Consider the following 25907-nt stretch of genomic DNA (forward strand, 5'->3'; position numbering starts at 1 on the left):
AAGTGATACTACAGCAAATTATCTGGAGTGTAAATGAACTTTTTAAAAATATACTGTACCATGGCCGCAGCACTTTACAAAGAACAAGACAATTTTAAATTTCCCACATGTACATGGACATGAAGGAACTGGGAATTGGTGATTTTTCTTGCTGAACAGTAACTAATTAAGGCACACCAAAAATGTGCTCTATGAGAAAGCAGGTCTACACTCTGAAGAACAGAAGAAGGCTTTATTCAGTGGAGGAAAATAAGAAACTATAAAAATTAGAATCATTACCTCTGTCACAGGGGGTTCTCATTCACATTCTTAATTGTCGAGGTGCATTTCGATGTCTCAATCCATGGCTAACCAGACCATCTCAAATATTCACTCGGATAGGATGCTCTCATAACGCAGAACTATATTATAAACATGCAAACAAGATCTCATATAACACATATTTGAACAAGGAATTAATTCAGTCCTGGTGTAAGGCATAGATAGCCATCAGTAAACCCATTGCTCAGTGTTACGTCTCAGTGTGTGTTGTGTGTGTGTTTTTTTCTATGTTCCACACTGCTGATCCTTGATTGTTCTCCCTTCCCCATTGGCCCACCATCACTCCACTGTTTCAGTATGATGTCATCATTAATTAGCCTCAGCCAATCAGAACACGTCTTATTCACTATATAACATGGAGGCTTTCAGAAAGAAGAGGCCTTTCGTTTGACTTCGGTCCCGTTCGGTTTTGGTTTTCGCTCCGCTCCTGGTTATTGCTTCGGTTTTGGTTTGTTTTGCTTTGTGTGTGTGTATTTTCGTATAGCTTCGGCTTTGTTGTTTTGTTGGATTTACGTTAGTTTCTTTGTACTTTCGTTTGCTTGTGTGTTCATCCTTGTTTTGTCATTACCTTGCCCCAGTGTTACATGTTCAACTTTTGTGTTCTTTTTGTACCCGGCTCCTATTTATTACTCTTGTTTTCCCTTATTTGTCTTCCTGGTTCACTTGTGTTTTTGTGTGAACTTTTGTATATAAGGTTAGTTTAGGTTGTTGGGTACACTTACACACTTAGTTGATTTTGTATTAGTACACTAGTTTAGTACGGGTGAGTGCCGTTTGTCTTGGTTTTGGGTAGTCAGTGCAGGTTAGCTAGGGTGTTGAAGACGCCGAAGACCGTGTGTTTCGGGGTTTCTTTTGTAGTCAGATTAGCTTTCCCTCACTGTCCTAGCCAGCTCCATTTTTTGTTATCTTCTTTCCTTTGGCACCACTCTAGTTCCTTACCCTTGTTATCATACTTCCTCGTCCCTCACCAGAATCCCCCTGCTTCCAAAAGAATTAGCCTAAATGTTACACCCCTTTTCCCCTAGACACTTGGGGTCGTAACACTCAGTCACAATCATAGTTTCACATTCAAGTTGTACTGGTCCTTAAACCACCCCACAGAAAACCAAGACAAGATCAATCTCAACTGAAGAAATACCATACATGTAAGCTCAATGTAGATGTGACACAAACAGCAGTGTAGGGTAGTTTACCCTTACATATTATGCAGGGTTTAATGCGTGCTTTCACACTGAAAGTTTTTTACAGAAAGCACAGTGAAATGTTTCAGGGAGTTCTTTTTACATGACCCTTCTCTGTAATTTTGCTATATCTCACTTTGCGCTTACCAATGGCTATCCCAGTTATCTCAGATGTATAATAATTTATTAATGCTCTTTTTTATTCCAACCTTCATAGAGGTATTTAAAAACAAAGTAATTCATTCAGCTCTTCATTGGTTATTTGAAGTCGGGTCAGTTAAATTATTGTAATGAGAGAACATGCTAACGAGTATAAAGGAATAGTACTAATACAGTACTTTGGCATTAACAAGCCTAGCTAAGGAAATGACTGCACTGTTGCATCCCCTCTCACTAACTGTATGAGTAATGAACCAGGGAGGCAGCTACAACAAGTGAAGTTGGAGTGGAGGGATAAGTGCCAGAAAAGATGTGCACAGAGCCAGGGAGTATTTATTTGACCTCCTCATAAACTTCTTAACTTTTTAACACCAGATGTTATATAATTACCATTATCTGTAATTATATGTTGTTTTTCATTGTATTTGAATGCATTGTACCGTACATATAGGTGTTTCAGAGGAAAGTGGAATCAGTAATCCAGGAAAGTGTATGCATGAAAACATGCATGCACATTCTACAGTATGTTTACACACAGAATATTAAACAATGGGGAATGTACAGTAGATAGAGAATAAATGACAAAACCCTGCTTTTGATGTGTATGTGATTTATTTTGGTGATCCAAATGCCTGTATTATAGAAAGTGTAAAGCCACCAGTTAGAAACTATTTTACAGTTTACAAGTATGCACACTTTTTAGTTCAAAAGATTTTTGTATTTTGGGGGAAACTCTAATTGTGCTGTGGCATGTACCATGCTCTACAGAGAAATTACATTGTTTAGGAAAAACAAAACAGGATTATACAACAGAACGAGACAGAATCAAGCAATTTAAATTATTTGTGTATCTTTGAATACTGGGTTAGAGCAAACCCCATAAAAGGAAACAGTTATTTAAAACGAATTCATTCCTATACATAGTGTTCAGTACAGATGTTCAGGTAATAATATTTAAGCTGCTCCCACCTTTTTATTTTTTTAAACAAAGTTTACAACAGGAACAATAACAAATTGATCAAAAATTTCAATAATAAATATATACCATTCTTTTTTTATACTGTATTACAATTTTTTGCTAAGTATAAAACAAATAATAACACAGTAAAGTAATTCAGTTCTGGAAATCCACACAAAGTTGTAAAGGCTTTCTTAAATGGCCAAAATATGAGTCATCTTTCTATACAGAATACATAGCACTTGTTATTTGTAGAAGAACTTAAGAAATAAGAAAACTTTATGATGAGAACAGGTCATACAGCCCATCACAGTTGGCCATTTTTCTAAACAATAAGCAATCCTATTGAAGCAGTAAAGTTAGTAAAGTTAGTTTTCAAACACACCAATGTCTTTGTCTCCAGATTGTGGGTTTAGTAGCCTACTGCATTCCACACACTGATAATGAAGACATTGAAAGTTCTGAAAACCAAGTTTGATAAGCCATAATACAATCACTTAGTTTGTAGTTTGCAATGACATGTTTTTCTCAAATTTAAAAGAAACATTAAAACTGTTGAAATGTCATGCCTAGCACCAGCTACAAAACCAATTACAATATTGAATAGAATGTACTTTACTGTAAAATATGAAGAACTCTCATGTTGAAAAGAATTATATTTCTTTATAATTAATATTTCTTTATATTAGCAAGAACATTTTGCATTTATCCAAATTATTAATATTTCTAAAATACTTTTGAAAGTATAAAATATTCCTTTTTTCACAATTAAAACAAATCCTTTTGGTATTCAAGAGTCTTAAATATATTAATTTCCTTCAATCCAGCAAATGCTTCTAAATACTTAACTAGTCCACAATAAATAAGTGAATCCTTACGTGTGGTCAAATTATACAGCAGTTGTACAGAGAAGAACAAAATTAAATAAGACAACACAGCTTTAGTTATCTCTTAGTTCTCATCCACAAGACAAGATCTCACTGTGCAAGTGAAGTAAAAGGCTGCAGGTTTCACTTTCTCTGTTGTATTCTAGGAACAAATAGCACCTCGATGGCTCAGGTTAGAAACGCTAAACCACCACAAAAAAAAAAGTGTGTTTGGTGATTGTCAGCTCTGTAGTCCTTCAGTTAAAAAGCAAACAAGCACATAAAAATGCGGACTGCACCTTTGTGCAATTAAATAAGCCACTGTATTTTAATGGCATTAAAGGCAGACAATAAGTGGAGGCTGTGTCCAGTGACTCTGTACAATGCACTAGGGAAATAGAGCCACCGGACCCAAAGTCCATGGTCAATGACAGTCATTTAGTAATAGCAAAAATCTATTCATTCTTATCTCTTTAGCATATTTTATACACCAAAGTTGTTATGCCACATTTGTGTGCTGGCTGCTTAGGAGATCGAGAGCTGTCTTTTGCTTCAGGTATTCAGCTCGTTGTTTCCTGATGTTTTTTCTTCTGCATACTGAAACATCAGGATGGAGTTGTAGATCTTCAAAGCTGGACCCAGTTTGATGTTCATGATCTTTACTATGTCGGTCTGAGTCATCAGCAAGAAGGCCTCTCCATCGATCTGCTGTAAGAGAACACACAAGTCACATTGTCTGATTATTGTCTAATTCAAATATAAAGATTTTAATACCATTTCATATATGGTAAACAGCTATGGATTCTTTTCATTTATTTTCTTTATACTTAATTGCTTCAGTCTCTTTTTCCATTGTGAAATGTTTTCTATGTTCACTCTGAAATGCAGATTAATTTTAAAAAAAGTCATTAATAATAATGAGAAAGTAAATGCAGGTACAGCAACTGGTTGAGTGAGAGGTGGGAGCGAGTAAGCCTGTCGCCCCAGCCTGAGGCAGTCGTTGGCTAATAGCATATGCAGTTTCTAGAGAAAAACCTTTATCCAGTGTTGCAGAGAAAGACATAACAATGAAATCATTTTTTACTTTCATACTTAGTTTTTGCCATGGGCAATAAATAAATGTGTGTATATATATACAGTAGGTGGATAAAGCTAATAATAATGGTAAAAATCCGATGAAGGGCCACTCTTGGCCTCCATCTGACCCTATTGGTTTATAGATGGAGTGAGCCAGTCTCCTGCAGCTCCTTTGCCAAGCAGTTCTGGACTGTGGAGAATCTCCACGCACCTGTGGAGAAATACTCGCGCGGCGCTATACAGCAGCTCTTCAGGAACATGCTGTGCAGAACTGCTCGCACTACAGTTGCAAGAATGAAGGCGGCGTTCTTATTTCCGACAAGTGAAGAAAACGTTTGTGCTAGTGAAAGACCCAGATTTTGCATCTGAGTCTACTCGTTAACTCGTTTACAAAAAGACGTTCTTTACTGATGACATCAGTTATGAAAAGGTACAGACAGAGACTGACTGTTGTAACGCACGAGCAGATGTGGGACTAGACTGAAAGAATAGTAAATGGAATATCTACCCTTCATAACACTGTACTCTGTTCTGTAAACTGAACACAACTTTTGTATTTCAGCAATATATATTTTGTCTAAAAGTATTAGCATATTACAGTTGTGAGCCCAATTTTAGATATGATACATCAGATATGATTTACAGTGTTCAAGTTATTTATGAGGTTTGTGATTTTTCTCCACTAACAGTTCACTTCATATTCTCTCACATATTCTATTTTAATATACATGAAACAAAGCAGTTTTTTTCTTTATTGGAATGTTTCTGTAGACATTCCTCAAATCCACTTTGCCAATAATTGTCAAGTCCCCGATGTCAGAAAGTTTGACACTTGCAAATGTATCCTGTAATCTGTAGTAAAAGCTACATTGCACCTGTTCCACATAATTAACCGGATATTATAAAAGGGAATTAATATTCATTACTTTAAATGCAGAATGTAAAACACCAGGGAGTCTTCTAGCAAATGTATCTCTGCTTACCTCATCTTTAAATTGCTTGGCTGGCTCCTCACAACCAGGGAGAGAATGCACAAAGCTTGCCACCTAGACAGAATGAGAACATCTCATTATAATAAAAGTTTTTTAAAAAGTACTTTAAATGCTACACTTCCAGAATTAGCTGTAATTAGAAACTTCTCAGTTTTTATTGCTCTGTCTTACAAAGGACACACACCCACACACCAGGTACAAGATGACTTTAAAACAAAGTAAACAAAAGTACTACACAATGCTTCTGTGAATTGTTGAATATCCTCACCACACCCGGCCTTACTTTTGATCTAGTAATTTACTGTACATTAAAGCAGCAGCACTGCTGAAGTAAATTACAGCGCCCAAAGCTGCAAAACCATGAATAATTTGTAACACACTGGGACTGGGTGTGCCTTCTTGTCATCCTTTTAAAGGCTGCTTTCACAAACAACTGCTTCCATGAAGCCTGAAAGATTACGGGAAATTATCCATCTCTGTTGTCACGTGCTTCATCCAGTCTGGTTTTTCCCTTTAACAAGTTCCTTTGTCTTCAGTCCTTTCTGTACTCCTCAGCAGCTTCCTTGTGTCACTTGTGCTAAACAGTCGAAAGTGAAACACTGGGGTGCCTTCCACACCCTGAATACCTGAGGCGGGTGACTTCTTCTGGAGGCGTTAAATATCCTGAACAGCTTCCCAACGGTTTCTGGGTCTTCCTCGTTTTCTGACGTTTAAACTGGCTCTCCATGTCTCTGTTTTCTTCAGTGTTTTGATTGGGGCTATCTGTTTTTTAGGACTCTGCCCCCCCAGGCCAGATAGGGGCAGCTAAAATACAAGTGCAGCACTGTAGCCTAACTGTTAGAACTCTGCATTTCTAACCAGAGGATCATGGATTCAAATGTTCAAAAAAGCTACAATACACTGCCCGTGATGTGAGTCTGTCGGTGATTTATTCTGTAGTGTTTTTTTTCTGTCCAGTGAACACAGCCTGGAAGCTGAATGCCAGTTTGCATTTTTGTTGTACATCTGAATTGAACTCTTAATGCTGGCATTTCCAGTATGTTTGTGAGCATGTTTTAAACCCATTCTATTACTGTACAAATGAGATCACACCACAATTGAAATGACTCAATATTACAAAAATCTTAGAATATTTTAGTATCCAAAATAATTGAATTTAGTTATGCAACAGTATTAAGGTTTGGAAAACCTTATGAAAGTGCTACTGCAAATGCACATATTCTAAATGCTTTTATGAGAATGTAAGGTCACTGGGAAAGTTTTTTAAATATTTGATTTGTTAATCTGAAAAGGTCACAGTTTGTCAATAGTGACAATAAAGAAATGAGAACAGGGCAAATACAGGGATGCCAGTTGGTCTGGAATATTACACTGTCAGCACAGGACTGTTACAAGACAGTATGATCATGAAGACTGGTAGCAGTGGTGGTAGTTTTTTATATAATGTTATATTGAATATTCCACATCTTGTATTTGTAAAAGGAGTGGGGAGAACTATTGCAGGAGAATAAGAGGATATATCCAGACATTTATTCCAATACTTATTTAAGCAGTAAGACAGCACTGTTTCCCTGAATTAAATACTGTAGCAAATTGAATAACATCACATGTACTAATACACAGACCAAACAAAAAGCATGTGTTACCATCTTTCCCTTAAATGCCTGGTTAAAAAGCCCACTCTATAAAATCTGACATAAGGACAAGCCAAAGTAGTGGTTATTTTTGTGATTCATTGACATTAAGGTCCTACAGGAATTAAACAACAGAAGATCTGAACTCTCACAAGGAAATCATGCTACAAGTAAGGCAGTCGGCTATATTAATTCATTAAAAATCCTTAATTATATTTCTAAGGTTTTAACACAGTTTTTAAGAGATATGTAAAGAAGACATAACAATAATGGAATTTGGAATTTGCAGAATCTGCCCTTACCAAGGCCTCCTTGCTAAGGCATCAACAGGTCACACTTATTAGTGGTCACTAATCAACTTTGTAGTCACTTTTAGTCACATTTTACTCATTTACTGTACAACCCACCACCTTGAATTAAAGAACTATAGTAGTTAAAGGCCTGTTTAGTAAGTACATTTTCCAATGGCGTTTTATTTAATTTTAATAGGACCAAAACACACTACACACCTGACCAACGCATAGCAAATGCATTTAACTTTGTAATGCACAACCATCTACAACAAGCCCTTAGAAGATTTAGAATACTGTGCACAAGTTTGGTCACCACATGACAGAAAAGATATTGCAAGTCCTACACTGACATGCTAAAATAACTGAACCTTGACCAAAGGGAATTACAAGGGAATCTGATTAAAATATTAAAAAATCCCCAAAGGCACTGACAAGGTCAATCAAGGGGATTCAGTGAAACATGAACCAGAGGACTGAAATGGAAACTACATGGAAGTGCAATTCAAACCAAGAACAGGAGGAAACTTCTTCATGCAACCAGATTGCAGGTCTATAGAACTAGCTAACCATCCATGTTGTTGAAGCCAAAACACTGAGTTCTTTCATGTCTGGATGAGATCCTAAGATCAATTAGCCATGAAAAGTGGGCAGAATGTCCTCCTGTTGTTTGTAATCGGTCTTATTTTATTAACATTATAAACGTACTTTCAACTGTGAGCAAAATGTGCTTCTTCCAAACAAGATTAATGACTTCTCACCATCACAAGGAAGGCCTATGTGGCCTTTCAGACCTCACATTTCCCATATGCTTAAATAAATGTTGCCTTATTTGAATTGTTGAGCACTTTTAAAATGAAAACTATTCAAATTAAACAAGAATTTCATTTAAAAAGTAATAATTTTGATTATTAGAACAGGCATTTACTGACAAAGATAGCAGGTAATAGGAGACAACTGATAACAGGAGAAATTCCAAGTGAAAAAGCAATTGAAAGCCGACTATCACTATCACTATCACTATCACTCTGTCTCAGTTTTGGATCACATTTTGACAGACCATTCGCCTAGGGACAAACTGCAAACACGGATACTGTAAAAGATAAGGTACAGCAACGAGCAAATACAACTAAAAACACAAATACAACAGTCCTCTTGCATTAACTAATGTTTACATAGATTTAATTTAAATAATTTAAAACTATGATAAATACTAAACTGTTGGGAAAGTGGTTGTAGTCCTTACATTTAAGCATTAAAATGGATTAGAAATAGTACTGTAAATCAATGTAGGATGAAAAAATAAAAAGCTACAGATAACAACACTGCACTGTTGTTTTTCTTCTTTCAAGGCAAGCTCTGAATAAGCAGTTGTATGTGTAAATTCTGGCAGTGGGAGTTTGGCTTGATCCTTTTAACTATAACATCCTTTAACAGCTTGTCTACTCCTTTAGTTTGCTGTTACTAAAATCTGCATCTTAATGTTCCTAAAACTAAGAATAATTATCAATGTGTATGCTGTTTGTTGCTGTTGTGCCACATTTTAGAAAATAACATACTACCAATTTTTCAAAGACATGGACCATCTGCTTAGAGATTTCCCATCAAAGCACTGGCCAAGCCCAGCCTTACTTAGGTACTAAAACCTAACACAAATACTTCATTTATGTGCCAAATGACTAGCAAATAGATCTAACTTCAGGACATTTGTATATTTGCAATAATTATCTCTTCAAAGGAAACAGAAATCCAAAATTTGGGGGGACCATCTGCATTTGGATTAAAACGATACATATGCTTCACCCTGGAAAATAAAAATACCTGCTGAGAGAAGATTCTTAAGATTAAACAAGAAATCACTCTTTGTATGAAAAGGTTACAATTTCAAGGGACTGAAATGCAAATCCAACATCAAACAATTCTCTTTTCTTTCTTACACGCATCAGGTCACTTGCTTAATTGAAAACACCTCTAAACAGAAGCAAATTCCTGCAGCAAAGTTCTCTCCAGCTGTAATCCATGACCATTTAAAAATAAAATCAAAATGCCGAACCTCTGTTTTAATGCACAAGAATGAAAAGAAGTTTAAATTTTAGATTGCATTTGCAAAATGCAGTTATTTTCTGATGATTATAAAAATAACTAGGTCTTTACCCACAGCCAAACTGAGCTTCTTGTTCTCTCCAGTGCAAATATGGCCAAATTCTGGTAACTCTTAAATGCTGGGTATAATAGAGCAAAACTATCAACATTTTAAATATTCTTTTTAAAAATGGTGAAAGCTATCTCCCTTCACATTTAAGAAACATATTAACAGAAAAATCAGTACACCCATTTATATCAAAATTCAGATCAACAGTTTGTAATGAGATCTATTTAGAATAATCTTCATGATTCAACATGCAATAAGACTTAACAAAACACCAGTAACATTAAGACACATTTTATTACATTAAACAGTTAAAATCTACTTTTGAGGCAGTATATTTTTTTGGGAACTGGAATAAGATCAGAGCCCTGAAAATGTAAAGACTTCGTAGGTCTATTGTACTGTGAAAATGTTTGCATACAGTAACTCTGTGGAAGACTGTTCTATATTCTCATATATTGTAGACCTAAAACACAACTGGATCCTCATGAAAGTCTTATTAAAATATGAAAATGACATGAGTAAACCTAAATCAGAAAGCTATAAGATGTATTTTCATGTGAAATTTCTTCTTCCTAAGTCATTCTGTTGTGAACCAGGATCATTGTCTTGCCACCTGACCCACTCTGGGTTCAGCTTCAGCTGATGAACGAACGGCCAGATAGTCAATCAATGATTTTCTTCTCACTCAATTATTAAACCACCTTAATTGTGTAACTGTATGTAAACCAGGTGTGCTTTATTGCTTCACATACACTAATTCTTAATTCTTTTTTTTACTTCTGACAACACTGCATCTCAGACAGCATTGCAGTGGTAAATTTATACCCTTTATGTTACTTAGGTACAGACACTTTTTCTTAAACTAAGGTACCATGGTAAGAAATTGTAATTGCCATAATTATATCAGGGATTCACAGCCTTCTTCTAGGCACTATATCAGAAGAAAATATTCACTCAGATGTCATTTGATTAAACAAAGCTTGCACACTTCACCAGAAGGAAATCTTATATCTGGGATATATGGCATATATTAGCATAACTATCCTTCCTTGCAAAGTCACCATCTGCACGAACAGCACCATCTGTTTGACGGACTAGGTGCACGGCAGCGCTGATTCCAAAAGCAGAAGTGAAGGAACAACACCAAGAAGAAACCACACACGTGACGCAGACGGCAAGGTGGGTATTTCTGTTCACTTTGACAGAAGCCAGTTACTGTGCGTGTCGCTGCCTTGGCGTGAAACAAATGAACAGAGTCAAGCTGATCCCACATGAAAGCATGCTAAAGGCAGGCTCTGCTTGGCCAGGGCGCCGGCAGCATCTGCTGTGCAGCAGTGTTACCTCATCTGCAGTCCAGTGGAGCACCTGGCTGGCCTGCACACCGGCCACCCCGGGCAGGAGCTTGCAGTGCTGCTCCCAGCACAGCGGCAGGTCGCGGCTGGGGTGGGCAGACATGGCTGACAGGAAGACAGACTGGTGCAGGGCCTGCTGCATGCTGTCAGAGCCGCAGTCTGCAAGAGAACAGAACAGGACAGCGCCCGGTTACTCCTGCGCACACCCCCCACGGACCTGTCATCGGCAGAGTGCAAGCGTCACCTGTGCAAATCAGGTTTTGAAAACAAGTGCCTGTTACCAGCTGAGCTCACAGATGACATTTCCAGCATCCCAGGTGAATAAATTCATACTATTTCAAGACGACCAAAAGTGTACTGAAAGATTTTCCTTGAGCTTAAAACACCTTTATTTTAGATTCGACGCTGAGTTTTCCAATGAAATAAATATGATATAGGTTTGAGTGGAGGAAAGGAACAAGTACATAAATGAAGAAGATGTACAGTTACAGCCAAAAAGTCTTGTCTTTGTTCACATTTATCAATGTGAAATTAATTTTTCTTGTTCTTTCATTGAAATTTCATTCATTTAGACAGTTAAGACATTTAATAGTCTTTCTACTTCACTATCAGGATAGTTATTTAATAAACTGTATAAAAACAGTAATTTAGGAAAGTTAGTACCTTCTGTATTTTTGCTAAATGTTCCTGCTTTTTAATGCTTTTGAGCCTACTTGCAATTTAATCAAACAAGTTTGGATGTTGTTGTCCCGTACCAAAACCATTTTCCACACCAGAACCTCAGTGGCTCGTTGGCCCAGAGCTCTTCCTGGTTTCTGTAATGTTAAGTGAACAGAGAGAGCATGTGCCCTCCCCTCTGGGTGGGACACTAGTCCATCCCAGGGGTAACATTACCTCCCACTTATACAGCTGGGAGGGCTGGAGAAACTGGGGTGAAGAACCTCACTCAGGGGTACGACAGCAGAGTCAGCAGCTGAGTCTTGAACCCAGAATCTGCCAGGCCAGGGGCAAAAAAAGACCAGGGGCAAAAAAAAGAATAGAAAATATAATAGAAACAATATAAATGTAACTGTAGATTTACCAAGTATTTACTGTATTTCAAATGTACACCTAGGTTTCTCAGTGCTTAAATGTTCAATAAGCTTTCCCCTCACCTCCTTGTACCTTTCAGATACTATTACAGACAGGACCCTTTAGGAGCCTACTGGCTGAGCTCCCCCTGCTTCCATGTCAATTACCATTAAGTCATTGAAGGAATCTTCAGCCTCTCACACTGTATGATGCCACAGGAAGTGAACCGATAGAGTCAAGGTTAGCTGCTACAGCTCCGTTATTAGGCTGTACTGTAACAAGCTGCTGCTCCAAAGGGCTCTTTCAGTGTAGTCAGAGCTTTTTACTCTCTCAAGTAAGTGAATTACTGAGCTCATACAGTTGCGGTGTAATCTTCTGCATGGTAACTCTGCATGCTATATCATTTTGGCTGATTTGTGCAGTGGAACATGTCAGGCCTGCGTTTGACAAGTGTACAGGAAATACTTCAGGGCTAAAGCTTTCAGTGCATCATTTCACTTTGTTCCACAGTGAGAGGATAAAATACTTTAATAAGGGGACATTCCATATATATTCATCCCTTGAAAGCTATTGTAGAGTCATAAATTACTTTTATGACCTTTTCTGATACAAAATAAACAATTATAAGGCACAAAACATCTTTAACTGTAAAAAAAACAACAACTACATATTAGAGCAACCTTAACGTTTCACACTTATCACTTAAAACATGAACACATTTACCTAAGTTAAATAATTGACCTAAGTTAAATACTAGAAAAATATCTTAATTTTCCTCAAGTGTTTAAGTATATACCTTTGTTTTTATATACAGTGTTTAAGGTATTTTTTTTATTTTAAGTACATTTATGAATCCTAAGCAGTATTCAGGAAGCAGTGTTCCTGGTACTGCAAATACTAAAAAATCCTACAGGGAAGACAAACATGCTTTCACTTTCATTGCCAGCTTGGAAAAACCTCAGTGTACTGCTGAATAATGCATACTAAATATTTCTCACAATGCTGAGAAAGAAAAGACCTCATGTTATAGCACATTTAATCCCAAAAGATTCCAAAGCACTTAAAATATGATAAGGGCGGCTTCACTTCCTAAGAGCTAAGCTTTCCAAAAGCTGCATACACTAGTGCCTAACATCTTTATTCATACCTCTGTGAAACAGGAACATTACATCATACTGTATAACAGAATGAGTCAAGGATTGGATAATGTGTCTCGTTCAATAAATTCTAAAAATGTTATACTCGAATTTTTAAGTCCATATTCTAGTAAAATATGGCAGGGATCTATTATGTTTTAGGGCTGTTTCGTATCTATGGGTCTTGAAGCACTTTTTAAGGACTTCAACATGTACAGTACTAGGACATTTTAGCCAGGCACCTGGCTTCTTCTACAAGAATCTTAAGCTTAGCCAAAAATGGACAATCGAGTATGACAATGACCCAAAGCATACATCTACAGTAATTAGTTCAGGTGGGTAGCTGCGTCAGCATGCGTAGGCTGCAAAGGAACAAGTAATAGGTTTATTCCCTGCTGGAAAGAGAAGAAAGAAAACACAAACCTTTTCAAGCCGTGGAGCCTTCTTCAGATCTAATACATCTAATTAGACAACCATTAACAACATAAAAAAAGATCTTCAGAATCAAGATCAGTTCTTGATCGGCCATCTCAATCCAATCGAAAATACATGGTCTGAAATACACTTGGGTGATACAGCAGCAGCCCAGCTACTGTACACTGACGAGTTGAATTACAATGTCTATTTCACATAAAATAAAAAGCATTTATGCATCCTTGCATCTGCATACGCTATATTGCTCCTGCATGAAAGTATATCTGATGGGCTCCTTTTCTAAAGTGGCTCCAGGTGCATACAGTACATACTTCTTAGGTAGATCATGTGCTGCAGATTAGAGAAATGACGGTTCATCACAACAGGTCATCCTACATGCCTGCTGTGAGTCTCTATGCTTCTGTGGTCCAGCACGCTTCATAATGACACGCATAAAAGAAAGCGGACATGATTGTACATCACACACATAGAGCACAATCATAACTAAGAGATTTGTTTCAATGGTAAACATTAAGCATCTCTATTGCCACTAATCAGTAAAACAGTAGGAGATTTTTTTTTTGCAAGGGGCACCACCTGAGACAAATAATACAGGCCTGAACTGGAGCACACACAGTAGAGTTATTTATCTAAGGGCTTTCAAGTATTACCTGATTCCTTTGAAGCCTCAATTGTTACAGAATACAGCTGTTGAGCTCTAGTTTATCAAGAACATTTATATGCGGTATGTTTCATTTAAGTGCTCTTGCTTTTTCAAATGATAGTTATTTTGATATATGCTGTACACAGCTATCTGCTGCCAATGTACGGAATTTAAAAGCTTTGCCCGAAACTGGATAGACATTTGACATCTTTTAATTTGGTTTGAACTAGAAGGCTCAGAAGATCATGGGTTCAACCAACAACATGTAATTCAAAAGTGCTACCAAACAGCTCACAAAAAAGCAGGGAAAGTTCAGCTAATGTTGCAAAACTGAATAATTCACAGAAATAACAAGACACTGCCATGAATAAAATTAAATTTGTATTCAAGTATGCAGAAATATCAAAGGATCTCTGCGTGTTCTTGTTATTTTTTATTTCATACAGTAATGCCAATGATCAGAATTACCATCACAAACAAGAATGTTATAGTTTGATCCATCTAAATCAATGAGATCGCACCATACCTATACAATCCTGTACAAAATGAAATATACTGAGAAGTAATGTAGCTCAGCTCAAAAACTTGGAAAGTTTTGGCAGTTACACTGAGAGAACTGTGGAAAAGTGATATACAGTACATTTTAATGTCAAAAACTATAAAGGAAAACGAGTGTGACAAAGAAATATTTGCATCTCTAATCATAAAAGACATAAAGGCCATTTTATCCACTATTATAATTATAATTATCCATTATAATTTAAAAGCAGAAAGTGCCTTCTAACATTAATTGGTTGATTATCAACCAACCAATTTTTATTTTTATACAGAGCCCTTCAATCCAGAGCATTCTCAAGGTGCTTTACCAACATTATACATATGGAGGCCTGTGTAAACATTCTGTGTAAAAATCATTTTAAACAGAAAAATAATAATAACAATATCACAAAAAACTAAAAATGTAAAATTAAAAGAGAGAAATAGGTTAAGACTTGAAAACCACTGAAAAAAGTGAGTTTTGAGGCGAGACTATGGTCAGGAAGAGACTTTCAAGGATGTGGGGCTACTGCTCAAAAGGTTTGACCCCCTAACTTCCGATGTGATGTTCCTGGCACCCTGAGGAGCCAAGAGCCAGTTGTATTAAGTGAGTAAGCTGGAACATGTGGGGATATGAACTCTTAAAGGCACACTGGAGACAGACCACACAGTGCCTGGCAGGTCAACAACAGAATACTAAAGTCTGTCCTGTATCAGAACGTTGACCAGTGCAGGTTTTTCAGCATCAGGAGAAACACATTTGTCATGTCACCCTACAACTCACATCTGGCAACCCACTGAAGCTAAGCAGGTGTGAGCCTGGTCAGTACTTGGATGGGAGACCTCCTGGGAAAGCTAAGGTTGCTGCTGGAAGAGGTGTCAGTGGGGCCAGTAGGGGGTGCTCACCCTGCAGTCTATGTGGGTCCTAATGACTCAGTATAGTGACGAGGTCACTATACTGTAAACAGGGGCCGTCCTTGGATGAGATGTAAAACCAAGATCTTGTCTCTCTGTGGTCATTAAAAATCCCAGGGCTTTTCTCGAAAGGAGTAGGGGTGTCACCCCGGTGTCCTGGCCAAATTTCTCATTTGCCTTTACCAATCATGGCCTCCTAATAATCCCATCTATGAAATGCCTTCATCACTCTGTTCACCACCCAACTGAAAGCCGATGTGTGGTGAGCATTCTGGTGCACTATGGCTGCCGTTGCATAATCCAGGTGGGGCTGCACACTGGTGGTGGTGGAGGGGATCCCCATTACCTGTAAAGAGCTTTGAGTGGAGTGTTCAGAAAAGTGCTATATAAGTGTAAGGAACTCTTATTATTTTTTGCTGACTTGGTCAGCACTCAAGCAACACACTTGTGGGCATACTAGCCATTTCTTGAATGATCCAAATAGCAAAGCACTAAGGTGTCCATCCTTGAGAAGATAAAAATATTAACTAATTTCTCTGCATCAGTGAGAGAAAGAACTGGTTCTAATATGTTATGCAAATGGAAAAAGGATGTTCTGCAGAATTTCAGAATATGTGATTTAAAAGATCACCTCTGTGTTTTTAACAGAATTTAAGGGAACAGTTTCTGTATATCACAAAAGTGAGTTTCAGACAGTCTAATTTTGAGACTTGATGGGAAGAGGCAACTAAAATAATCTAGGTCTTTTTCTTGTTGAATTGAATGAACTGAGTTTAGTTTTACTGAGTTGTGAGGCACTCACAACTGTATGTCTTTAAGATATTCGATTATTGTTTAATGTGCAAGTTGAGGCTTTGTGCATGCAGGTAGGTCTGAGTATCATCAATATAACCGTGGAAGTCGTAGCTGAAAATAAACCAATTATACTAATTAAATGATTAACGGAGAAAGTACTGATAAATTATAAAGTACCCCACATAAAGTGGGAAAAGTACAACTGTTCTACTGCAGAACCATTTAAAAACTAAGCAATAATAAAGTAAGTGAAATTTACAGAAACAGAAAATGGGAGACTGAATTATTGTTCTACTGAACGTCATTAAAAAACAATCAACAGCAGAGGCAGAGAAAACAAATAAGCCTTTGAACACAGTATTTTTTAAATAACATTTTCTTTGGCGTTATAGAAAATGCCTTCAGCAATTCAGAAAACCAGAGTTTGTGAAATATTAAATTTGAACATTAATAATATCATTGCCATTGTGTCTGATAATAATAGTTACACTGAAAACTGCAAGTGGTTTGCCGCCACATTCAGCACATTGGACTTATCTTGCCGATATATTAGACTTTGTTGCTTCCTGAAGAATATACAGTACATAAACTCAGGTCTACCTGATTGCAAGTTCATGAAAAGTCAAACAACTGCTGCAGTAATTAAAACACATGTTCTCAGCCTCAGATTCTCCAGAGCAATAATCATTTTCAACCAAGAACACTTTTATTGATTAAATACATATAAGCCATCTGTTGAGAATCTGCTTGGTATATTTATTTTTTTCTTACAGAAAGACCCATAAAGTGAGATACCTGTAATGTTTAACCCATTGGGTAAATTAATATACTGTATATAAATAGTGCACCTCTATAGAAACAAAACACTTTAACAGAAAAAAACAAAACAAAAATATAAATGCTCCCAGACATCATCACTATAAGGCAGGAAACTGCATGCTACCAGTTAAACTTCTGTCTAATGAAGCTCAGAGTAAAACTGGTTTGCTGATATTTCTCTATTAAATCTATTACGTTTTCAACAAATATTAAAAATAACTCAGCCTAGGCTTACTCAAACGTTTGAACAACTAACCAAAGACGGACTCAGACTCCAAAGCTTGATGGCAGCTCTTCGCCGGATGGCTGCCAGGCGCATTTTGAGCAAAAGCTGTCAATAAAAAGTTAAAACGTGAGACCTAGCAGGTGGAGCTAGCCTGTGATTCTGTTGTAATCTGAGTCTAAATCTGGACAAGCCACTCTGAAGCCTCTAACGCCCACTGCACTGAATTCTCACAATGTGAAGCAGGAGGCTCCTCTGATCAATTATTCCACTGAACTACCTAGGGAAGACAACACATAAGACACAGATAATTCATGGACCCTTTTAGCTCTTGTATTAAATCTGTTCAGGACAGTGAGTAACGAGCCTAAACTCTCAATCATCTAAGAACAGGAATTTTGATTTATTTTTGCTTTTTAAAATTTTGATTATTTTACTTCGTTTAGTCCCCAATCCCATTCTCTGTCATCTGCCAATTAAGGCTCACTATAACTCTCCTTTCTGAGGTTCCTTCGAAAAAAAACAACACCCCATTTTAATTCAATACCTAGACTTCATCCATCCCTGACATATAGTACACTGGCTCAAAAGCACCTAACAGCACAGCTTCCTGTTTTATCTGCAAACACATTGTTACCAGTAGCTGTTAATGCCTTTGGTGATGGTGAATTAAAAAGAGAGACTATTAACATCCTGCAATGCAGAATTAAAAAAAAAAACAGTGAAGCTTTCATATTAATCTGAACAGAGGCAGACCAGCTTTGATCAGACATCTTTGATCTTTTAGGTCGGGCATTTAAAGTAGGGGCTCAGAGCCTATGATTTGGAAAATTCTAATACAAAAAAATAAAGAGAAGGAGAAAATTGGTAATTTTCTTCATTCACAAATTCATTAGTAATATTTATATATATATGTTCATTAATCATTAAAACTATGTATTGCAGATTTTAATCTGAGCTATTTTTATCTGTTGAGGAAACAAAGAAAATACCTTTTTTAAACAGTTATGTAATCGTATAGCTAGAATATGACTCAAGGGAGAAAATGCATTTCATTCAGAAGGACTGAGTAATGAAACTGTCATTTTGTATTTTGCTGCATCAGATGCATAACATTCTCTTTGACAAGTTACCATGGCAATACTTTCATCATGCTTGATAAAGCTTAGTGCCGGGGTCGTGGAATATTTTTACTAGGTATAATAGTAAAAAAGGAAACCTCCGTGCTCTAATGCTTCCTCAAACGAAAGAACCTAATTTCTGTCAGAGCACATTCTAGAAAAATAAGGATTCTGAAAGAACATCAATGGCAACAAAACCTGCATTTCAGAAATAACTACAGTACGAATCTGCTCAATGTTTACTGGCCAGCAATTGTCACTGCAAGAGAACTGAGTGGTGGCCGGCAGACACAGGGCATGCCAGCGGACTGCGGGCAAAGGGAGATACAGTACAGTAGGTTGTCCAGTGTTGAGCTCAGCCGGACTGAACACAGGAAAAGGGCATTCAGGAAAAGATTACTTCTATGAGAAATGCATTTGTGAAACTTGAATTTCCTGCAATCTGATAAAGAACCCCTGATTATATACAGTAGCAGTATGGCACACACCGTGATGGAAATACAAACCTAATCAGTCGAGGTTTCGTCTGCTAGCAGAGAAACTGTGCCCTGGATGTTAGGGTGAATTGGAATTTGCTGCCAACAGCTGTCTTTGCCTGAAGCTTAACTTCCAGTGTGATTATGCCTACTGATATTTTTTGCACCTGTATGATTTTAAGTCTTTGAATCACTTTCCATATAAACCAGTGAACTGGATGATGCCTGACATATTAAAATTGAAATTATATTCTTGTTTCCGATAGGAGAAGTTAATTATTCCTTTTACAAGTACTTTCACTAAACATAACAGCATACTGACACTTTGATTTTGGATTATAATATTTTCAGAAGACAAAGTGATTAATTTTTACTTAATGGAAAATTTTGAATGTTATAGTAAGATATACAATCTAATTATCTGTACAGTTTCCCATAATTAGCTGTACTTATATAATATGTACTGTAGCTTCTTTTACATTTCATTACATTTCAGGAGAAATGGATTGGGATCAAACACAGCGTTAAGCACAAACACTATTGCCTTAGCACGCAGAAATTAAATGCATATAAAAACTGAATTGGTGGAAGCGTTACACATTAGGAAACCCAAACATCTCATTAACACAGGGATTTCCAGCGCAGAATCCAAGAACCGAGGAGCTGCCAGTCAACCTTGCAGCAGGAATCAGAGCAGCTCCAGCCCTTACAGTTCTACCACAGAGCCCATCACAGACGTCACTGAAACGAAGCCAAGAGGAATTTTGTGGCTTTCCGAGATCGGGCGTTGAGGACAGACCCTGTGATGTCTGGAAGGGTGAAAAGAACCTTATCCCTCCAAATGACAAACACTTCTCTCAGGGTGTGTTTTCTTCTGCATGGTTTTGAGAACATCCGCTGTAGAACAAACCACTGCTCTGCACAAAAAATGGGGATGTGCTCATTTATCCAATTCCCACGGCACTTCGAGTAACCAAACTGCACTGGCATTTTCATTTCATCCCCAAAGGAGTTTTTAAGAGGACTCTTTTCTTCTTTCTTTTTTCCATTGTGCTACATTTGGTGTCACTCTTTGCTGGTACCTGGGTATCTGTCCAAAGTAATTGTACAAGTACTGAGCTCCACACACTGTCTCCTCTCCCTCTGACTCTCAATACCAGCATGACAATCTTGCCATTTTCAATTGTCATAATCCACGATAGAAGCAAAATCCCCTTGTATAAATTACAAAACGAGATTTAATGAGATTGACTTATTTTTAATCTCTATTTAAAAGCTCTGTTATATCTCTTAGGGCTCTGAAAATTGAAAAAGAAATGTAACGCTTACTTTTTAAATTCGTTTGTGTTTATCGGGGAACTCCATTGAAATGAAAGATATTCTTCTCATTTTACATCAGATTATTCTTTTAACTTTTTATGCAGAGACACAATGTAGAGGAAGGAATGAAGATGCAGAAAAACAGAAGGATATAATACAGGTTCTATGCTGTTTTATTTTACATAATATATTTTATGCAAAATTAACATTGCAGATCTTCATGTAACACAGCACCATTATAATTGAGGGCCTACAAACTGGTGTTGGTGGAGGGGAGTCCCCATTATCTTAAAGCACTTTGTGTGGAGTGTCCAGAAAAAAGTGCTATATAAGTTTAATCAATTATTATTATTATTATTAACTGAAAAGTATCTGGTCACTGCTTACTTGTTATTTAATGTCAGTCAATGTGAATCACTGTCCATTTATTTTTCTTACTACACAGGGAAGTGATATAATTGTAAATCAATACAAAACACTGTGACTTTTCAATGCATGAAAAGCCAACAGAAAGCTAAACTGACATAACCTGGCGGACCTGGATCTGGGATGTAAAGTGTAAATCCATACATTTAAATAGCTGCCATTCCACACCCTCTTTCCTTTTTTGCAGCACCTGTACGTATACTCTCAACATATCTGTTCTCATGTGTCTCACAATTTCTCTACCTGTTTTAGCCCATCATTTTCACACTGTATCTCTGTATCACTCTCTGCTGCACTTCTCACTGTTTCACAAAGCTCACCAGAGCAGACAGAGACCAGAACAGTTCAATAAAGAACAGTGTGGATGTATAGTACCTTAACTTTTGCATCTGGTTTATTTAAAATTTAGGATATAATGCAATTGCAAAAGATAAATCGATGCATCCCTAAAATAGTGGCATTTTTAATCAACATGTTAGGTTTTCTATACAGAAAAATCTCATCTTAGGTTTCATTTTAAAAAAACAATGACTGCATATTCATGATGAATTCTGACAGGATGTCTAAGAAATAACTCTTTAAAGTCACTGGCGATTTTCCTGATTTCTGCAGACACTGTGTTCACAAACCACACGATGATCACCAACAGCATTATAATGAAAGTTGACTGAGTTGCACATTGTAAAATGTGACCCATTTTTACTAAACCCACCTCTGGGTTACACACCCAAATTCAAATTCTATTGTTTCTTGTTATTTCACTTTGTGTGGAGAACTCTATGAAAAACATGAATATCTTCTTGTCTTTCAAGCAAAATTAAATTCCAAATAGTCAAACAGTTCTCTCACATACACACAGTGGCTCATCCATGTCACTCAGATTGTCAGTGCAAACAAAGCCAGATGTTTGTCACTGAATAAAAAGTGTGCACATACATCTACATAAAATATGCACTGAAGGACTAAAATGAAAATCTAGGCTTAGAAGTATAACATTTTTCAAAAGAATATTAATGTACTTAAGGCTGTCTGAACCTAAACAGTCATCTTTGAAAGCGAAAAATATTGATCAAGCAATTAACTAATGAAGTCAGTAAAAAGGAGACAATGGATTACTACCTATTTTGTTAAAGTGACTTGAGAGGAAATGCTTTTTGATAAGATAATGGAAGTGTTTAGAGACAACAGATGATCCCAAGATACATAAGAGAGACCAACCTTATTTTAGATGTTACTTTACTACTTTTTAAATTATGGTCCCTGTCATCATGGATGAATTGAGCAATCGGATGTAAAAATTCCCCACAAAATCTTACGATGTAGGTGGTTTGTCAATTAATATTAAACATTCTTCAAAACAGAAAACCTATGTGACAAAAAGATTTCCTAAGGGAAATAAAAACATTAAAAAGAGTATTGGTCCTAAAATTGAGCCTTGGAGAACACCTGAGGAGAGTGGGACAATTTTGGACTTAAAATTGCAACTTTGGAATTTAAATTGCAATTTTGGAATTAATGGCAACAAATTATCCCCAGGCTGACAAATAAGCCTCAAAAGCATTTGGCTGTAGTTCCAGTCACGTATGTACAGGATTCAAGGTGATCTGCTAAGAACTCATGGTCCATAGTGTTGAATCTAAAAGGCCTAATAGGGAGGTAGAGCCAGAATCAGAGTTTAACAGAAGGTCATTTAAAACTGAAACCAAGGCTGTCTCTTGCTGTGGGCTTGTCTAAAACCAGTGTTGTATACATTATCTCCCTGGTCTAGGATCTGAGTCTCATCTAAACTGAACCCTAGTCAAGGCAACAGATATGTTCTTGATTCTATACTGTATGTTTAACAGTTCGCTCCCACTCTGTCATACTGTAAATGTAAAGTTGTATTATGACTCTTTGATTTTGTTGGTGGACCTATAACACTAAAAAGCTTTATAAGACAGCATGTTGCTACTGGAAGTGAAATGCAGAACAAAGACTGGAAAAGTACAAACATTACAAGGCACATTCTGGAGTGTAAGAGATGTTTTTTTTCTCCACTGAGTCATGCTGCTAAGAATCAGTCTCAAGAGACAAAATGACCTTTCTTCACAACCCCTACCCATCCGCTTCTTCTTATTTAACTATGTGCATGGAATATGAAATAGGAAAACAAAGACCTTTTTCCTGGATACTATTTGATTAATAATGTCACACAATTCAGAAACAAAGTTATTTACATATTTGAAATTGTCATAGGAGTTTCCGATAGTGCTTCGGCCTACAAAAATATTGAAACATTGTATCTTGTCACTTGTTAAATTACACAGTGCTTTCTGATTTATTAGAACATACTGTGATGTAAAACATTAGAGCTCAGGCCCCATTTTTTGCTCACTGCCTCCAGGGTAATAATAAAACTGTGACACATAGGCAATAGGCATTAGAGAAATTAGTCCTTGCCCATTTGCAAGTTTTTTCACCAAGCACAGCTGGCCTAGGTACTTGCAGTGCATTGAAGATCAAGTGGGAATCCATCTCATATTTTACTACATAACAACAGTGCATACAACTATGTCCTGCAACTGTAACAAGATGTATTCAGGATTGAACTGTTTTTCTCGCATCTGTCACTTATAAAAGTTATCTCACTATGGTTACTGTGTAGAAATAAAGAAGCAATATAAAAGTTGGTTGTTACAAAATGAAAGGTAGGTCAGATTTAGAAGTTCGTTTTTGCCCCTTTCCCAATGAAATCATTAACTGATTCACTACTAACACATTCCTTGATTGTAATAAAATTAAATGCATCAATTAAATTCAACATACAAGGTATGTTCACAGAAAATAATTTTACATTCTCATAAAGTTACATTCAAACAGCAACTAGTACATTTATTTTGTTCATACACTGTGCAGTGTTTTTGTTTCTTTACTTTCCTTCCACTTTCAGTCTCCCCTGTGTGTGGCTGCAGTGTTTATACAGTAGTTAGGTGCTGAGATGTGATCAACAAAAGAACTGGCTATCCCAAATTCTGTGGGTTCACAACAAGAAGTTCCGATTCTAATTAAAAAAATAAAACACAATAAAGATTATTATTACATAATGAAGCTCCCCCAAAACAGTGATGACTTAGCTCCACATCACCAGGCTACATCACTGCAGTCTGCAAAGGAACAAAAATGACAGTACCATGTACATGGGGAGAGGGTGATATTTCTCATGAAGCAGACTTCTTCATCTCATTTGGCAATGGAACAATATGTCTTTGCACCGGAGAAAATGCAAGTGTTTAGCTACGTTCTCTGTAAGGGAATGACATGGATTTGATGGTAGGTCACCAGGCCAGAATTATTTTGTCAATGACAGTCTCACTACAGTTTCATGTGTGAACCACATTTTGATACCTGTTCTCTGCCTGCTATTACAGCAACACCACATCTGGATAATTCCTTATTCTTGTAACACTATTACACTTGTCTCAATATGGAGTCACTGAATGCTTTCTCTCTTCTTCTCACATCAGCCTCATGAACTGGGCTGCTGTACTGCTTGATCTTCACCCATAAGAACTCCTGAGAGATAAGTGGACCAACTACTTCAGTGTCAAGGACCATGACACAATATGATGAACTGGCAGCTGTATGGAGCAACATCCCTATGGTCCATGTACAGCATTCCTGCCCCGACCACTTCCACAACAACTCGTAGGGGCAGCTAAACAGAACGGATATCGTGTGTGATCCGTATCAGGTGTTTTAAAACATGGTTAAAAGTGATCAAATAATGTCACGGCCTTAACTGAGAGAACCCATCTAACTTTATTCCCTCAAACTTGATTTCTGTTCAATCAGGAGCCGCTTTTGTAAAGTTCCTCAGTGTGTTTTTAAGTTGCATTTTTTACATTTCTGAAAAGTTAAAAATATTTTTTTAAAAAAATCAAAAGCACTTTAGTTTTATTCCACGGCAATATTACATCCGCAAGTAACAAAAATAAGTGCACGCTTTAGATAATGGGTGATCTATTACACAGCATTGATGTCAGATAAGAATGCACAGTTAAGATGCGAGTTCAACATTGAGTGCTTTAAAATTAAAAGTGCAAATTAACCTTTCTAATGGGTTGACCATTTTTCTAATGATCTAGAATATACATATAGCACAGATGTTACTCAGAGCAGAGTTTGCTGAAAATATCCACGGGGCAAGTCAGATGGAGATATAATTTGGTGACAACACGCCAGTTGCTACAGTGAACTCAGCCTGACAGCAGGCCCCACAGGAGGGAACTCTGTCACTCCTAATACTGTAAATCTCCTGGGCACTGGGCTTGTGTGCAACAGGGCCTCCTGTCCACTAAGCACAGAAAAGGGTGATGCCAAATGCTGACAACAAGCTACAAATCAGATCGGGCAGTAGAGCTACACCATGAAGGTAGGCAATAACTCCAGCAGTCAAATTAAATTACTAGGACACCTACAGGGTACACAGACAGACTTTGCTACATAAAAGGGTATTAATGTGTATTATAATTTTTTTTCTTTCTGCTGTCACATCTATAGAATCCAGTACACTCTAAGGATTTTTCCTTTTTTTTAAAAAAGGATGCCTCGTTTGCACTACATTAAATATAGCTTTGCTTGGTTTTCTTGCCTGTTCAATGAAAATGCCTCTACACATGGACAAGATTCTCAGTTTTCTTTTGTATGTGCAATCACAGTGTCGAGCAATGTCAAGTTTTGACAAAGAGCAAAAAAAGCTGGTGATGATGCAGGTGAAAGTAAAATGTTCATTATTTCGAGATGCTGCTAGTACATTCCCTAGAACTCCGAACCTGGGCTGACAAAAATGAATAATGCCATACAGCTTCCCATCTCAGCCAAATAAGAAAAGCAGACATTTCCAACCCCACTTTTGCATACCAAACATTTCACAACATCATACTGTTAACAGAGCACGATTTGCTTAATTTTAAGAAATAAGCTTTCAGAAATAATGGTTTTGTGATAAGCCTTGGAACTTGAAGACCTA

General features: G+C 37.0%; 1 protein-coding gene across 2 annotated transcripts in view; it reads right to left on the reverse strand.

The window, feature by feature from the left end:
• Nucleotides 1-2254: 2254 nt before the first annotated feature.
• Nucleotides 2255-25907, reverse strand: part of LOC102684409 (L3MBTL histone methyl-lysine binding protein 4) — a 142901-nt gene continuing 119248 nt past the window's right edge. The window contains exons 18-20 of one of the 2 annotated variants that reach the window (XM_069191600.1): nt 10972-11141; nt 5546-5608; nt 2255-4193 (exon numbers count right to left, since the gene is read on the reverse strand). In XM_069191600.1, the coding sequence (XP_069047701.1) occupies nt 4038-4193; nt 5546-5608; nt 10972-11141 (389 nt within the window). In that variant the 3' untranslated portion in view covers nt 2255-4037. The remainder of the gene's footprint in view (nt 4194-5545; nt 5609-10971; nt 11142-25907) is intronic. The other variant, XM_069191601.1, reaches the window with a different exon arrangement.

This window comes from Lepisosteus oculatus, chromosome 6, assembly GCF_040954835.1.
Source record: "Lepisosteus oculatus isolate fLepOcu1 chromosome 6, fLepOcu1.hap2, whole genome shotgun sequence".
Classification (NCBI taxonomy): Eukaryota; Metazoa; Chordata; class Actinopteri; order Semionotiformes; family Lepisosteidae; genus Lepisosteus; species Lepisosteus oculatus.